The sequence below is a fragment of the Grosmannia clavigera genome (genome assembly GCF_000143105.1).
Source record: "Grosmannia clavigera kw1407 unplaced genomic scaffold GCSC_144, whole genome shotgun sequence".
Lineage (NCBI taxonomy): Eukaryota > Fungi > Ascomycota > Sordariomycetes > Ophiostomatales > Ophiostomataceae > Leptographium > Leptographium clavigerum.
Genome location: NW_014040797.1, coordinates 2,155,260 through 2,171,608, shown reverse-complemented (window position 1 = coordinate 2,171,608; position 16,349 = coordinate 2,155,260). Strand labels below are relative to the sequence as shown.

At 57.7% G+C, this 16,349-nt stretch overlaps 5 protein-coding genes across 5 annotated transcripts; 3 read left to right on the top strand and 2 right to left on the bottom strand.

Moving 5' to 3' along the window:
• Nucleotides 1–2,244: 2,244 nt before the first annotated feature.
• Nucleotides 2,245–3,031, top strand: CMQ_3191 (uncharacterized protein; the record flags this gene model as incomplete). Its single annotated transcript, XM_014317269.1, has 3 exons — nt 2,245–2,254; nt 2,384–2,625; nt 2,903–3,031. 3 exons carry the CDS (start codon nt 2,245–2,247, stop codon nt 3,029–3,031), a joined length of 381 nt encoding a protein of 126 aa, XP_014172744.1.
• Nucleotides 3,032–3,710: 679 nt separating this feature from the next.
• CMQ_2691 (uncharacterized protein) lies at nt 3,711–4,607 on the bottom strand (the record flags this gene model as incomplete). The annotated part of the gene is made up of 3 exons (XM_014316769.1): nt 3,711–3,778; nt 3,879–3,971; nt 4,235–4,607. The coding sequence occupies 3 exons, from the start codon at nt 4,605–4,607 to the stop codon at nt 3,711–3,713; spliced, it is 534 nt and encodes a 177-aa protein (XP_014172244.1).
• Nucleotides 4,608–6,850: 2,243 nt separating this feature from the next.
• Nucleotides 6,851–10,301, top strand: CMQ_3045 (conserved serine-proline-rich protein; the record flags this gene model as incomplete). Its single annotated transcript, XM_014317123.1, has 2 exons — nt 6,851–7,083; nt 7,133–10,301. 2 exons carry the CDS (start codon nt 6,851–6,853, stop codon nt 10,299–10,301), a joined length of 3,402 nt encoding a protein of 1,133 aa, XP_014172598.1.
• Nucleotides 10,302–10,571: 270 nt separating this feature from the next.
• CMQ_2817 (2og-Fe oxygenase family protein) lies at nt 10,572–11,873 on the bottom strand (the record flags this gene model as incomplete). The annotated part of the gene is made up of 5 exons (XM_014316895.1): nt 10,572–11,171; nt 11,234–11,384; nt 11,450–11,466; nt 11,531–11,644; nt 11,697–11,873. 5 exons carry the CDS (start codon nt 11,871–11,873, stop codon nt 10,572–10,574), a joined length of 1,059 nt encoding a protein of 352 aa, XP_014172370.1.
• An 820-nt stretch (nt 11,874–12,693) lies between these two features.
• Nucleotides 12,694–15,932, top strand: CMQ_3059 (ino eighty subunit 1; the record flags this gene model as incomplete). Its single annotated transcript, XM_014317137.1, is given in 6 exon segments — nt 12,694–12,828; nt 12,976–13,285; nt 13,319–14,298; nt 14,318–14,457; nt 14,468–15,125; nt 15,858–15,932. 6 exon segments carry the CDS (start codon nt 12,694–12,696, stop codon nt 15,930–15,932), a joined length of 2,298 nt encoding a protein of 765 aa, XP_014172612.1.
• Nucleotides 15,933–16,349: the final 417 nt, after the last annotated feature.

Sequence of the window (16,349 nt, the reverse complement as noted above, 5' to 3'; positions counted from 1 at the left end):
CCGAGAGGCCTCGAGAGAGGTGCAGCCATGCAATTAGACAACACCCTTCCCTCTCCACAGCCGAGGCCTCTTTCCCCCCTTTGCCCCTCCTGTCTAGCCGCAGCAGCCCGTTCTCGTCGTGCGCCTCGTCCAGAGTCTCTCCACCATTGGCCTCTTTCCCCTGTGTGGATTTGCAGCTCTTGCCACCAGGGTCAGGGCCATAGCCTTAGTGGGCAACACGCCCTTGTTAATTCTCGGCTCATGCAACCGCATTGGCCCAGTCGGGAAAAGCGTCGCGCAGAGAGAGGGGAGGATGGTGGCTGTCCGGTGGAGAGTTGGCAGGTCAAAGAAGTCAGCAGACAGGGCAAGTTGAGCTCGAGAGCCGCACCGCACAGACGGAAAGGACATGGTGACGTTCGAAATGGCAGTCGCAGCCATGCTCGGAAGCCACGAGGGGGGTTGAGTGGGGGTGGAGAGGGAAGTGACGAACGAGACGAAGGTCCGAACGGGCTACTGACGAAAGCCACACCTTCAATATCCGTCGACAGGGCCGTTGTATTTTCCGATTCGACGGCAAACATCAGTGCACAACTTGGCCTCGTTGGCTAGCTCTACGAACCATGCTATGTAGGCTTTTTTTCCTACACGCCCCCCCCCCTGCCATCTAACCTCCCCTGTCCTGCCCTTCCTCCTCATTCCACTCTTACTACCGTTCTGACATGGGACTCACGGATAACCAGACATGACAAGGGCAGCTTACGACGTATAGAGTAGTTCCTCTCGACATATCCCACATGGCGACTACAAAGCGCGTTAGCATCAATCTTCCTCATCCGCTTGTGTTTTCTGACTGGATCTATGGCCCACCTGGTAGCTAAGAAAAGAACAGCCTCGTCCACCCGTACTCGAGGCCGGCCTTGCTTGCTACTCTACATCTGCTTCTACTTCTGACTGTAGACACACGCACTGCCACTATTGCCTCAAAACACCCTCCCTTTCTTCGTTCCTTGACCATCGCGATCCTCGAGAGTGCACTACCTTCTCCTTTCACCCCCTCTCGTTTCTCTCTCCCACCCTCCCCCCATCTTTCTCTCATCGGTCTGCCCCTATTGTTGTCTCTCCTCCTGCCTTCCTTGGTTATCACAGCTCATCGTCCCTGTCCACTTATATGTCGCCCGTTTTGATCTAGAACCGTTGGCTCCTGTCGGCTGCGTTAGCTGCGTTAGCCATGGAAAAGGGGCCCCCTCCCCGTGTATGCCTTGTGATATCCGTGTCTCTGCTTTTGCACGATCGTGGAAAAGGGCCTCCGAGTATCCATTACATTCTGTTCCGCCTCGTCTTCTAGTCTCAATACATAAAGGTCCCGGCCCGCAGACGACCACCAGACCTTAGCCGCATATCATCATATTCTACCCGTCCCGTCATCAACACGCTAGAACCAAGCAGTCAGCCAGAAGTCTTTGCCACGAAAGGATAAGACTGTTGCCGCCTCATCACCGCCCACAGGGACAGCTAACCAGATCTGGTCAAAGCCGCTGCGACCGTTGACCTTGCACACCTCCCTCCCCCCGGATCTTCCAATCACGCTTCTAAGACAACGGGCTTTGTGAACCGACTTATCGTGTCCGTCCCCTTTGTCTCTGCCTTCTCTATCCCTCAATTCCATTTATCTACTTGTCTTCTCGTATTCATTCATTTGCTTCTCTTCTTCTCTTCTTCTATTTTGCTGTCTATATACCTGGCTGTCTCCCTGCCCGTTCTTCGGACTGCCGGTGTATGTTTGGCCGCTCGACAAGCTCTTTGCCTTCCTGAATCTTTACCATAAGCTCTTAACCACCCTCCCCCACACGCGGCAACTTCCCGCCTGCAGTCTTCAAGATACGCACACAATCGGCAAAAATATAACAGGAATCAGACGCTGTCTGCGGCTTATTACTTATTACTCACCATAAGTAGCCCCCTATCTGTCTTCACCCACTCCGGCTGCATTCGCTGCCCGACGCCAACATACTTTATTCCGCTGCAAACGAGCTGAAGTGCGACCGCCTCATCACCAATCTTATTCCTTTCGCTGTGGTGGCCATTGTCATCATATATTTGAGATAAATCTACAGACTGTCATCGGTTTTTTGTCCCTCCATTATCTCACATCTGTTTAAGCATTCATCTCATCTTCGGGGACGAGATTGCCCATTTTGATTTGCACAATTCAGAATCAAACCCTCATCACCGACATTTGCCCTTTGGGAGTTCCATCATCACATAATGGACGGACGTAAGTGCCTTCGACCTGCATCATTTATCCAGCCAATAACCAAGTCTTCATCGTGCTCTTGTCTTCAACGGCTTGACCACGGCACTCCCTCTATCTCTTTTTCGGCTTCCTGACATTCCCTGCTTGTAGTAAATGAACATCGTCGGGGCCCCGTGTTGCCGAGATCCTCGCCGACTTCACCGCCCTCCAGTACCACATCTCTGCGGCACCAGTTGAGCCAACAAACCCCGGAAGATGCCAACACCGAAGGGTGGCGCACGCTGCGCCAGTGCACCGTCGATGGACAGCACATCCTTAACACAGGCGCCGATACCCGGGTACCTGTCACCAAGGGTGGACACGAGGAGCAAAACAAAAGCCGAGCTGCAGCAGTACGTCTAACTTGTCTAGTGGAGCGGGAACAGCTTCAACTGACACGCTATTCACAGAGTCCATTTGGACGCCCTAGCCCGCCGGCATCAGGGACATAAGATCTACCAGCGTCAAACGGCAGCCCAGCAGTGGCTCGAGTGGCGCGAGAGAATTCTCCAAGGAGAGCGGCCTGCCCCGAAGCACGCTTCACAGTTGCGAGCCTGCGACGAGAACCTCTGGGCCGTGAGTTACCTACAAACCGCTTGCATCGACAACGCATGCTTACTATCTCACTAGGAGCTCGCCCAAATCACGGACGAAGCTGTGTATACAGAGCTGCAGGCAACTGACTGGCAAATGGGCCGGTGGACCGACGAAGATCCGCCACTGCGGGCAGTTCAGCGCTGGATTCGCACTCGGCGGTGAGCGATGAAGGGTAGGCGATCGAAAGGGGGATGCCGAAAAAAGGCAGACAAACACGAGTTTATTTACGACATCTAATCCTTGGGATAGGGGTTAGCCTTTTCTAGCGGCATGTCGGGATGGAACGTGATGCAAATTTGCCAAGCATTGACTGCTATGGCTGTGTTTTGGATGGGCAATTACAGGGACCCTATATAAGATACCAGGATTGCTCGAGAAGGAGCGTTGGGACTTTTGTTGTCTGATTTTCCCTCTTGCTTTTCTTCTTTCTTCCCTTCTTTCTTCTATTTTTTATGTCCTTCTCCTTACTATGCTATGCCATCTGGTGAAGGGAGCCCAGGATAAAGCGATCGCATGTCGTCCTGCCTGGTGCAGGTCGACAATAGAGATGAGAAACAGATACGGCAATAAATTAATGAACATTGAAACCATTCTCCTCCATTTTGCTATACGCTTCATTGTGAACAAACGCCTACAAACAAATGACAGGGAAATCACTCTATTCGGCGAGTCCAGCTATTCGTGGCCACACCGTTTGGAAGCATAACGGTCTGCCAGCAATGTCCTTCGCCAACGGCCTAACGGCAACGGTTGTGGCCCTGTAAGGAGCAGCGCGAACTCAGACAGCGGACTAGGCAAGCTGCCACTAAGGCAAGCCCATGTAAATTCCCACGCCCTGCCCTCATGACGTTTTGCTGTACACGCATAGGCCTATCCCAGCCAGTGAGAGGGCCATGCCGATGCCAGTGTCTAGTCAGGGGGACCGGTCGTCAGCTGGGGTGGCGCCAGATAAGGCTACCGTGTAAAGAAATGGAGAGGTAATACGGATAGAGGAGACGACGTTACTTACCTCGACTGATCACTTTGCTCTCAACCCACCACTCACCGATCACCGTGAAGAGAAAGGCCAAGGTGTTCACGATGGGCACGGTCAAGCTCAGCTCTACAGGGATGCGTGCGTGCATGCCAAGCGTCAGCCTTGAACGAATTGGGATGCTTAGGGGAGAGGTATGTGCTTAGATAGAGGGTTGTAGTATTGGGTGGGGAGACAAGTGGATCGTGGGGAGGGAGAGAAGCTGTTGGTGATTTCGTGCACACCCCCCCCCCCCCCCCTTTTTTTTTTCTTCCCCACCGCTTTATGCGTCGCCAGAGATTGAGACTGGTCTCGAAGGAAGGGGACAAGTGAGGGTTACACGAAAGACATACCGGCCTGGCCAATGAGCAGGAAGAACCACACGCTGCCGGTCAGGTTGATGAGCAGAGGTACGGCATAGCGCGGGTTTCGTAGCAAGTCGATGACGGAAAAGAAGGCGCCGTACAGGCGACGACGCACAGCGCTGCTGCGGATGGACTCGCGCTGCAGTAGCGGGTGGGGTGCCGGGTGGTGGTCTCGAGCAGCGCGGCGCAGAAAAGGCGTGGTGAAGCCCCAGGCGAGGCCAACGAGCAGAAAGCCGATCACATAATTGATGACAGGCGGCTGAGCCGGCAAAGCAGAGGGAGGAGGCAAGGAGGAAGACGAGGGCGGCGGCGAGGGGGAGGTGAGAGCGGCGAGAGATGTGAGAGAGGGCTCCGACTCCATGATTGGTTGTGGTTGGAAGATGGGTGGTGCAACGGCTGACGAGGCTGCGTGGTTTGGTGTGAGAGTTGGGGAAAAATCTGGACGGAGAATCAGGAACAAAAAGAGCAGAAGCCCCAAAAGGGAGCAGCAACGGCTGGTTGGCTGCTGCGGCTCGCGGGTAATCCGCCTAGCTAGCGCCAACAGCTAGGGGGGTGGCGCCTATGAGTACGAGTACATAGTACCCGTAGAGTGGTACCTGGAGTGGCTTGTTTCGGCGGGGCTGTTTGCGGCTGCACAGACAGTCTGACAAGTGCAGGTGTTGCGAGTGCTACTACTCCGTACATAGTATGTACATAGTATGGGGCAAGCTACTCCGTACTCGTACTCCGTATATCATATGAGCGCGCAGCCTGCGATTCACGTCTCCCGATCAAAAGATTCGTACCTGTAGCAACACGGCATCGTGCGCCTAGTATTCCTCCGAGGCCGTGCCAATCGTACGTGGACGGAGTTCTCCGCGCCCATCCTCGACCGCTAGGACCGCTTATTGACAGCCGCATTTTTCTGCTATGGCCTCGCATAGCCTCCTCGAAGGGCCTTGATTGGTTCCCTCCAAAACAACGCACGCTAGCTGCAACCATCGCGAAATTTGTTTCTCACAATCACCCCTTCATACACCCCCTTCCCCCCTGCAGCTGCTCAACTGCCGGCTCGAGAGTGGGCTTCGGATCGGCAACCTAATTTTTTTTTTTTCCTTTTTTCATTTATCAGGGCCCGCCCCTACCCTGTGAGTAGCGGCGCCGGCACCGGCGATGTAGAGGCTCCTGAGGCCAGCCGCAAGAGGCAGCCGACGGAACAGCAATGGACTGCTCTCGGGCTTAGTGCTAGCCAGCCCGATACATTAACTGCTCAATATACTCCGACCTCCTCCGCCCGCTCTCACTCTCGCCTGTTCCTGCTGGGAAAACAGAAGAACGACAGATGGTGTTGGCTGGCAGCGGCCGTGAGGTACACACATATGTATGTATGAGTCGACACTCTGATCTTATCAACAGCACTGTGGGACCTGCTGGCAGAGTTGCAGTGCAGCGGTTCCCGTCCCCGGAATACAACAATCGTCTACCAAATGGTGACGCCACGGGTCGATCAATTCTGGAGCCGTCCAGAAAGCCGTGAGATCTGCGACGGGCACCAGTGTGGCGGGTGGATTGATCTCTGTATATCAGAACGGACGGCCTTTGTTATTCTGCTGGCTGGCTGGCCGGATCTACAACATGACGAGTCTTTGGAATGTGTTGCTCGTGCCCGAAAAAGGGTTCTAGTGAATTTCTGATGCCGAGCTTTAGTGCATAAATCGCTACTAGTTCTGCCCAGCAACGCTGCACAAGTGGGAAAGAAAACAAACAGGTTACCGAAAACAGACATGGACTGCTGCCGAACTTGTTACGTGGTATGGAGTAGGCGTGACTTTGGACGGCCGTGTATTCCGTATTCTCAGCAAATGCCAGGATTGCCGGCTCACAAAGTCCTTTGCATACTTCGTACTCGTGCTCCGAACTCCGTACGAACTGACCCCCTGTTGTCCCTGTTACGACGCATTTGCGTGCCACCGGCCGCTTGCTATAATGGCCATTCTGCTGTTTCAGCGCAACCCACAGGCCCTGGCGTTGTCAAATCCTGCTTGTCTGACTGTCTTGGCAGCCAGCCCCCTCCTCTGGGCCCCTGCCAGCCACCGTCAATTCGTATGCAACGCGGGTTATGTCAGCGGTCAACCCCACCAGCCCCCCCCAAGCTGTTGTCAGCGGCCAATGAAATACTCAATTCCAGCCCCAAACCACCGCAGCTTGCCGCACTTAGCTGGACCAAAGGCCCTGTTGCTTGGGGATGTCAACAAAGCCTTCTTCGGTCACCAGTCCTTCTCTTTGTCGTCTCTCTTACATTTCCGCTTTTCTTTCTGCTTTTTTTGCTGTCTTTTCGTCTCACCTCTTTTTCGCTTCAACTGCATCGCTGCCACACACGCACACACACACTCTCTCGTCTGTCGCTCATTTGCCCGCATTACTGCCACCTTTCGTTCTGTCTTGCTGTCTGGACAACTCTACGCTTTGTCAACTGGCACTAGCTGCTCTCTGACGGCTTCCTCACACCTGCCGAACTGACACACCGCCTGCACAACTGCCTGACGGCCCCATACTTGTCGACTTTACCGCTGTCTCCCAGACGGCTCCATGACTTTGATCCCTTAACACAGTCGGGTCTGCATCATGTCTGCCAAGTCCAAGATCAATCCCCTCAATGGGCAGCATACGGCTGGCATCTTCTCCGACCCGAGTATCGACGGGCCGCAGATTGGCACTCTCGTGCTCGTGGTCGACCGGGCGAAGAATCTGCCCAACCGGAAGACCATTGGCAAGCAGGACCCCTATTGTGCTGCTCGTCTGGGCAAGGAGGCCCGGAAGACGGCCACGGACATTCCTGGCGGACAGACTCCGAAATGGTAGGCTGAGAAGCTGGAAGAGAGGGCATGAAACAGACTCGGCTGACAGCATGTTCACAGGGACCAAGAGCTACGCTTCATCGTGCACGATTCCCCTGACTACTACCAGCTCAAGATCTCCATCTTTTAGCGACGACAAGAAGACGGAGCTGATTGGCGAGAACTGGGTTGATCTGCGCGATATCATTGTTCCGGGCGGTGGCCAGAGTGACCAATGGGAAACCCGCAACCCCCGTGGCAAGCAGGCCGGTGAGCTCCGCATGGAGATTACGTTCTATGACAGCCCCGGGAGGCCGGCCGGGACGCCGGCCGGACCGGCATCGACGGCATCGTCGCAGCTGGCGGCACCAGCAATGATAACTGCTGTCTCCGCTGCAGCGACTGTGCCCACATCCAGCAGCTCATTGAGTGGTCCAAGAGCACGGCCACTACCGGAGATGACTGGACCATCACGAGGAGTTCCGAAGCGGCGACCACTCCCATCAGACCCCGTCGTGGGCCATGCTTCACACCCCCCCCCTGAACCAGCACCACAGCCTGCACAACAGCCTGTGCCGGTGCCGCAATCGGCCGTAGCCGTGGCACAACTCTCCGACGCCACACAAACACCGTCGCGTCAGCTGAACCCTTCGGCAGCATATAATACCAACCAGCTATCTCAGCCTCTCGGCCAATACAACACTCCTCCCCAGCCTTCACCCCATCAACACCAACATCAACAGCAGCAGCCACCGCTGCTACTACCACAATCACAGCCTGCAGTATCGACATTACAAATGTCTCCCACACGATACCAAGAGTATCGTGATCAGGGTTCGTACGGCTCTGCTATCACCAATGGCCCGGTAGCAGACAGCGGGTATGAGAGCACCCCGTCTGATGGTCACCAGCACCAATCCTACCAGCGCTACCAGCACCACCATGCACAATCGCTGGATCGCTACCAGGCGCCATCTCACTACGGCAGCCGCGACTTTGGTGGCGACATGCGAGACCAGCAGCCATACGACAGCCGTTTTGACAACGCACCTATACCGGTCTCAGCACCACCTGTATCTGCTTCATACGAGGAGACCAACATGGTAGCACCTGTCGGCGATCGTCCACCGCCTCCTCCCGTCCACAGAAGCAGGAACAACAGCAGCGGCGCCGTGGAGTCCGGATATCGCAACAGCTTCAACTCGTCTACTGTGAAAGGAACGCCACCCCAGACAATTCGCCATGACGTGCTGCGCAGCGAGGCCCATCGACACTCCATATCGTCGGCCTATCCAGGCCGTCCGATTTACCGGCCAGTTGAATCGGGCACATCTCCCACCGTTTCCGCAGCAGTCTCCCCGGTCGACAGATCGACGTACGGCTCAGCCGTCACGGATCCCTTCTACCAGCCATCGCCACCTCGCCATCGAGCCTACGACTCCGCCTATGATGCACAGCCGTACTCGACCGAAGAGGCGAACAACGGGGTGGGTCCCCTCGTGCCGGCGTCGTTTCAGCAGAACACATCTCGCCAGCCGCCACAGCAGCCACAACAACAGTCGGGCTACGAATACTCCGAGCCCGACTACAACCACAACAAGGCGCCCAGTCCATCACCTCTCAGCCTGGCTAGTCACCGAGGCGCCAGCCCAGCTGCTGCTGCTGCTTCAGGCTATGCGCCCTCCACGCCTACACACTATCGAAATGGCGAGTCGATGAGTTTTGCAGGATCTGTGTCGCCTTCCCCAATGCAGCAGCGAGACAATAGGACGAGTCCGGCCCCGCCACCTGGGTCTGGGTACAGCGCCTATGATGCTCCCGCGGCCGAGGAGCGGTACCAGGGTTACCACAGCGATCTGGATGGCGCCCCGCACGAAGATGACATGGGCGTCGACTCCTTTGAAGTCATGCCGGTACCGGCCTCTCTGGTCCCAGGTGTCGATCCCGGGCTTGCACTGGAGCTTCGATCTCGTATCCACCAGGAGGACCGGCGCAGCGAGCAGCGTCGTTACACCATCCAGCAACAACCGATGGATATACCTGCTCGTGGGAGGCAGATGACTGCTCGAGCATCTAGCTTTGGCCAGGAGGATGCTGCTCGGATGTACACCGCACCACAAGGGAGCTACAATGAGGGAGGATACGGTGGTCGGACGTACGATGCGCCACCACAGGCGCGGTCGAGGTACGAGCGAAGTCCAGGGCCGTATTCATCGGGAGCGGCGTCGCCGGCGCCACCGGTGCCTGCGGCACACTCGCCGAACCCGCGGCACACGATCAAGCGCAAGTCCGTCAGTCCTGCACCACCACCTGCGCCAGCGAGTGGGACGGAGAGCCGCCGACTTTCCGGCATTCCGTTTGGTCCCGACTCCTATGATGAGCTCAACCCGACGGTGGCGGCGACGATCGACCCAACGCGTTCAGATTTTAACGAGGCCACAGGCAAGATCGTCTCGTACGACGGCCGCGAGATCGACCCGTCCGACCACCTGCCCATGAATACGTGGGCACCCGAGCCCGAGGCAAAGCCGACGAAGCCGACAGGTGCGGCCGGGACGTTGTCCTCAGAGGGGGCGGTGCCGTCAGGAAGGCGTCAGCTGCGGATTGCTGGCCGACCGCAAGCGGCTGCCAACAACACAGGCATTACTTTTAGCTCAGGAAATAATGCTCCGGTTGCGCCGGCGTCACGGAACCGTCTGCAGAAAAAGACCAGCCGGCAGAGCCCGCCGACAGTGCCGACGGTCAGCAGCAGCAGCAGCGGCGGCGGAAACATGAGCATGGCGATGACAATCTCGTCCCAGTCACAGAACGCAAGCCCTCTGGCGCCGCTGTCCCACCCTCGCCAACAGGACAACTTCACGCCACCACGCGGGCTGCCGCGAGCAAACACGTATGATGGGGCCAGTGAAAACCACGCACCGGCGATGGCCTTGTATGGCGGCAGCCCTGGGAGAAGCGGCTTTGGGGCACCGGCTCCACCGGTCCCCGCCAAAGTACCAATGGGAAGCGGCAGCATCGCGGGCTATGGTGGCGGCGGGCATAGGGGCATCGGCAGCAGCGAGCGGGACCGGAGCCCGGCAATGAGTGGTGCTCTGCCAATGCCGATTCCCGAGTCACGTGCCTTGCCTTGGGAACCCTACTCCGCAGGGCCATCGGGCGAGGTGGCTCTGATGGAAGAGATGAGCCGGATCGACCTTGGGAGTGGACGAGCCCGGAGGCACCATGGCCGTCAATACTAGGGGGATGGGGACATGATAGTGTGATCTTTCGTGTATATTACAAGGCCGACCGGGTGGACAGAGGTTAGAATTGGGTATTGGGTATTTGGGCGTTGAGCGGCCGACGATCTGACCGTTTACTTCCCGGCTTGATTTTCTGACTGCTTGTATTGTTCTGGGGTCTAGTTTTCAGTTTGGGACGGCGGTGGCGCTGTTTGATTTATTTATCTGAAGGCACCCGGTCGGGATAGGTCTATCATGTCAAGAACAAGAGGGCAAGCGAGCACATTGTCAATAGAGGCCTCGATACGTGGCGCGCAAACGCATGCGCAGATGGTCGTCGGCTGTGAGGACGTCGTCGGCGATGCAGTTGTCGGAGACAGTGTTCTGGGACTGAGCGGCCGCGACGGCGCGAGCGACGCGTTCGCTGGGCACGGGGACCAGCGAGCTGGCGCGAGCGGGATGGCAGAAGAAGGCGATAGAGTAGCGGGGGCTAGCAGATGCGGACTCGGACTCGGACTCGGACTCGGACTCGGACTCGGAGGCGACGGGCAAAGCCACGCGATGGACGGTACTGCGAAGAAGGCCGCCGGTCCAGTAGGCCAGCAGGTCGCCGATGTTGACGAGAATGGGCGGCGCTGCGTCAGTCTCGGTACCGGCCGGCGTCACGGGCACCGGCTCCCAGACGTCTGGCTGCCGGGAGATCTCCAGTCCGGCCTGGCCGGCCAGCCGGAACAGCAGCGTCATCGAGCCGTAGTCCGAGTGGGCGCCGGCACGCACGGCCTCCGGGTCGTTCGCCTGCCGTGGGGGGTGGTACAGCAGCCGAAGCGTGTTGTCGGTGGCTCCGGCCGGTCTGCGGGGGGCAGCCGTAAAGAAATCAGGAGGGTCGACCTGGAGGAGGGGGATGGATAGTGATTAGTCATCAACATCGTCAAAAGGGGCAAGTCACGCACCTCGAGACCGATGCCAAGCAGGTCGTTGAGCGTCAAACACATGTTGAAGCAGCGGTCGAAGAAGGCAGCCAGCCGGGGCTCGTCATCGGACAGGGCGGCCGGGACGGGCTGCTGGGCCCGGCCATTGAGAAACTCGCCAAAGTTGAAGGCTCTTAGGTCGTGTCAGACGCATACGACGTATGATTTATGGTGCAGGAAAGACGGAGGAGCACCTACTCTTTGGCATCGCCGACCTGACAGACGCACGTCAGCATTCTTGCTTTCCTGCTTGTGTACCTCCTCTCTGACGCATCTTACCTTTTGGTTCTTCGGATCCAGCGTCTCCACCCGCTCTGCAACCCAGCCCCGATTATTTGTCCCGAGTCTCGAGGGTTCCTTCTCGGCTGCCGGCAGTGCAAAGAGCTTCCGGGACTGGAGGGGGTCAGCACACCGGCCACTGACAGAAGGGTGAGGCGCGTCTCACAATGGCAAAGGCCTCGTCCACAGAAGGCACGGGGATGTCGCGTCCCGTGTTGCGAATGTAGACAAAGCCATGCTCGACTGCAGCGTCGACGAGTTGCCGGGCCACAGCCTCGCGATCGGTCGCGGAGCCCGCGGCGCCGGCGAGATCGATGACGGGAATGCGTGCAGGGGCGGCCATGTCTGCGTGCACGGCGTGAAGCAGATGTGGTTTGCTGTTTGCTGATTTGCTAATTTGCTACTTGCTGTGTTGCTGTAAATTTCTTGAGATCTTTCGGCCGCCTCCGACCGGCGAGATAAACCAATTGGGGTTGCGTACGGTCTCCGGCCTCAGGCCGCACAGCCACGTCCACCTGCGACGCAGACAGAGCTGTACTCCGTATTACATGGATCATCCGACTCTCTCGTCGTATTCTCGACCGACTCGCCGCTCCTCGGACCCCAGAGCACACTGGCGACTTGCAGACGGCCGGTGCGACTGATCGCATAGTTGCATACACACACGCACATGCAATAATCAGGAGTCACGACTAGGCATGCACAGAACACGTGATATTACACGCAACGTGCGCCTGCCCTGGGACAATCATCATCGCAGTATGCCGTGCATTGAGACGCGCCGCCTAGGCGCACCTGCCCTGGAGATCCAGCCCCAAAATCACCACTTTGTCCAATCATCTCGTATTTTTTTTCTTGGCTTCACTCTATTTTCTGGCTAACCAACGCATGCTTTTCGCCTCGCCGAAGCGATCTGTCATGGTGACTGTCCTTTGCATCATGCCCGACTCGTCCAGCTCTTTCAACGCGTTGAGCTTTTGAGCTTTTGAGCTTTTGAGCTTTCTATTGCCATTTCCATTTCCATCTCCATCTCCATCTCCATCCTCCTTTGTCTCTGCCAACCCCTGCTTTCTCCTCCATCTCATTTCCATCACCATTTTCTGACATACCTATCTCCTGCGGTCTCGTGCTCGCTTCAACGCGACTGCTTCCTCTCGTCGCCAATGGCCTCACCCAGCTCCGCTGCCGGCTTCTCCGAAGGCGAGCAGCCGACCCCCTCGCCTCACCATCTCGACAAGTCCTTCTTGACCAACGCGAACGCCAGCATGACCGAAGACGAGGACACCTTGACGGCCCAGGTCCGACGCTATACAGAGACGCCAGACCCCTCGGAGCGGCACGGCGGCCGTGGAGGCGGAGGTGGTGGCGGTGGACGCGGACGGGGAGCCAGAGATTCGGCCGTCGGCAGCGTCAATGGTGGCAGCGTCAACGGCGGTCTCTTCAAGGACCCCAGTGCCATCGGCAAGATCCGCCACCTCAAGAAAGAGGACGGCGAGCCACTCTGGCGCTACGACATCCAGTACGATTTTCTGCGCGCCGTCTTTGACGACGAACGCGAGGTCTTTACCAACAGCTACGAGCCTTCGATGCCTAGCAAACAGTGTTTTGCCGACCTTTACATCGACACGATGGCACGCAGCAGCAAGACTAGCAAGATCCTGCACGACAAGCTGCTGAGCGACCGCAACGCTGCCAAGAGTATGGCCATGGTCTGTCTGCTGGTCAACATTGGCCGCATGAACACGACCCTGAATTGTGGGTTTTTGCTCTAGCTGCTCTTCCTCTCAGGTCCGCTGACAACAAATGCAGTCTTCCCCGAGATGCGCGCCCAGCTTCGCACCTACCACGCCATCCCTTCGCTCCAGGTCCAGCAGGATGCACACGCCTACAAGCAGCTGCAGGACGCCCCACGCCTCAAGTCGATACTCAAGGGGGGCTCGGAAGACCGCGCCGAGCCGCGCACGCTGGACACGCTCAAGGATCAGGATGTGCCGCGAACAAACCCCGTCAACCTCATCTTTCTCATCTGCCACAGTGCTGCCAAGGTGGCCGAGCTGCACTTCCCGCCCGGTCGCGAGTTCCACGACCTGATCATGCGCACGAATCTGTCGAGCAAGTCGCGCGCCGCCGCCTTCCTGTGGATCATGTGGTTCTACCTCGAGTCGGACTTTACCGAAGAGGGCTGCGAAGAGAACCCGTTTGGCGCCGGCGTCGACTATGACGTGGATGTGGCCAACCAGGGCGTGCCGATGCTGGAAGAGCTCACGCCCGAAGAAGAGGGACGCGAGAACCAGGACACGGCCGAAGAGCGCGAGTTTGGTATCGCCAAGAAAAACCAGCGGTCGGCCATCCTGCGGGACGAGCAGCTGTTCACAGACTCGCCGCCCGTCAAGCGAAGCTCACGCACATCTGCACGGCCGTCTGCCGTTGCCACCATGGCAAAAGAGCTGTCTGCGGCGCCAGACGGCGAGCGTTCCGGTCCGCCGGCGATCCTCCCGCGCATCCGGCCCTCAAAACACGACAGCGACGTCGAGAGCACACGCTCGACGCCACCGCCCCGGTCGTTGAACCGCTCGTTCGGCCCTGGTGGACCTGGCGGCAGCACGACGTCTCGGCGAGCCGGTCCGCTAAAGTACCAAATCATCGAAGGGTCGTCACCGGCCCGTCAGCCACCACTGTTGCAACAGATGCACCAGCAACAACAACAGCAGCTACTGCGCAAGCGCGGCAGCAGGCCATCGCAGAAGGCTGTCGGACGGATGCCGGACGTGGACGACGAGGATGCAGACGAGGGCGCGAACACGCCGGCTCCCACGGGCGGCCGCAAGCCGCGAACCGCCGACGGCACACCAGATCGCCGTGGAGAACAATCGCAAGCAGCGGATAGAATACCTGCTTTCGCGCGGCATGCAGCGCAAGCACCACCGGTCGCGAAAGGGCCGGCGCACAGGACGGGGCGATTGTGCGGGCATACCGGCGGCTGCAACAGGTCGAGGACCCGTTCGAGGACAGCGAGAACGAGGACAACGTGGCCTGGAACCGCGGCATCTTCTCCTTCCAGCCGGGTGCGCCGCAAACCAAGGTGACGGGCGACGCGTTTCGGGAGCGCGGCTTTGGCGGCATTGTGCTGCTCAACGACGAGCAGGACGACTTTGGCGAAGAGGTGTCGGCCTACTCGGCCGCCATCCGCCGGGCAGCGCGCCGGATGAACCGGTGGGAGGAGACCAAGAGCACCGCGGTCGTGGCGCCGATGAAGCGACAACGCGTGCACGTGACGCCCGACGACGACTATCCCGATCCCAACGAGACCGAAGAGGAGATGGATCTGGATGGCGACCATCTGGACATGTCGCTGCTCGAGGTGCCGCAGCTGCCGTTGCCGACCGCAATGCCATCGTCGACGAAACGGCGCCGGACAACAGGAGCAGAACCGGGAGCTGGCGGCATTGGTGGCACGCCGAGCGGCCGTGCAAAGGGCAGCAGCAGCAGGGCCGCCGGCAAGGCAGCAGGGGGCGGCACAGCTACAGCCAACGGTCGACGTCGGCGGCCTGCAGCAGCAGCACCGGTGTCTGTAACCAATGACGAGGACGGTGGTGTTGGTGGTGGCGAGATTGCCGAGGACGTGGCAGCAGTAACAGCAGCTGCAACAGCAACAGCGACAGCATCCTCATCTACAGCAGCAGCGGCGGCGACAACCAACAGCAACACCGACGAGGAGCTCAACGACGTGGATAAGACGCTGCTGGGAATGGGCGACAGAGAGAGCGACTCGGATTGAAAGTCTGTTTGTTTTGCCAAATTCTCCTTCGGGAATCTTTCGGGAACCTGTTTCTCTTTCTTCTTTCTTCTTTCTTCTTTCCTTTTCTATTTTACTACTTGCTTCTACTGTCCTGTCTTTTTGTTTCTTGATAGTGCTGCTGCCATGCCCTTGTCTCTGGGCATGGCCGGCTTCCAGATGTCTTATTATCTGTTCGGTTGGTGCAGCTTGGGTTTTCAGACACTTGTCATGCTGCTTTGTAAGGAATCACACACACGGCTAGGTACATAGAGGAAATGGGCAGATAAGGCTCGGTCCTGATTGGCATATGTCCTGCTTTGGTCGTAGGCCTGGACCATTGGGCCTGTGTATGATGTATTTGTAAGCTGGTGGCAGACTGCTGGCTGTCGCCTTCCTATAATGGTGCAGCCCGGAAAGGAGAGACCCACATCTGCCGTTCGGGAAGGCAGCAACGACCTCCACCTCGACACCGTACATACATATCAGTAAGCTAGCTTTATCCTCCACTTTACTCTTTCAGCGGTGTGCCATCACTATTGCAACCTGCAGAGTCAGCACGACGGCTCTATGATCCCGGCACAGAAACAGGGCGCGGAAGTCGGAGATTACCCTAAAGTCCTTTGAACCACGTGCTGCCAAGTCTCTGTCCAAGTCCAGCTGTCTGCCCCTAGTCCTCCGTACTCCGTACCTTTTCTAACTTTGCATTCCCCATGCCGAAAGCTTGGCCTCTTGGCTGGCAGATTGACACACGTTCTTTTTCTGAGCCTGTCAACCTGTCCACACTTTTTGCTCACCGAAAAAGACTTATTCCAGGGACCACGTTAGCTGCGGGAGGGGGGCAAATCGGCAATACCCATTCGCGTGTCTGCCTGTCGGCTCCGCCTGCGCCTTTCGGCAACCAAATCGCCGTGTCCGGTGACAAATGGCTACATCGGGTTTAAGTGCCATCCCTAGATATCACACCAAAAAAATTAAGCTACATATAAGTTGCGACACCCGTAGCGGCAGCCCCAATTAACGGCCCGTCGTATCTGCCCGTCG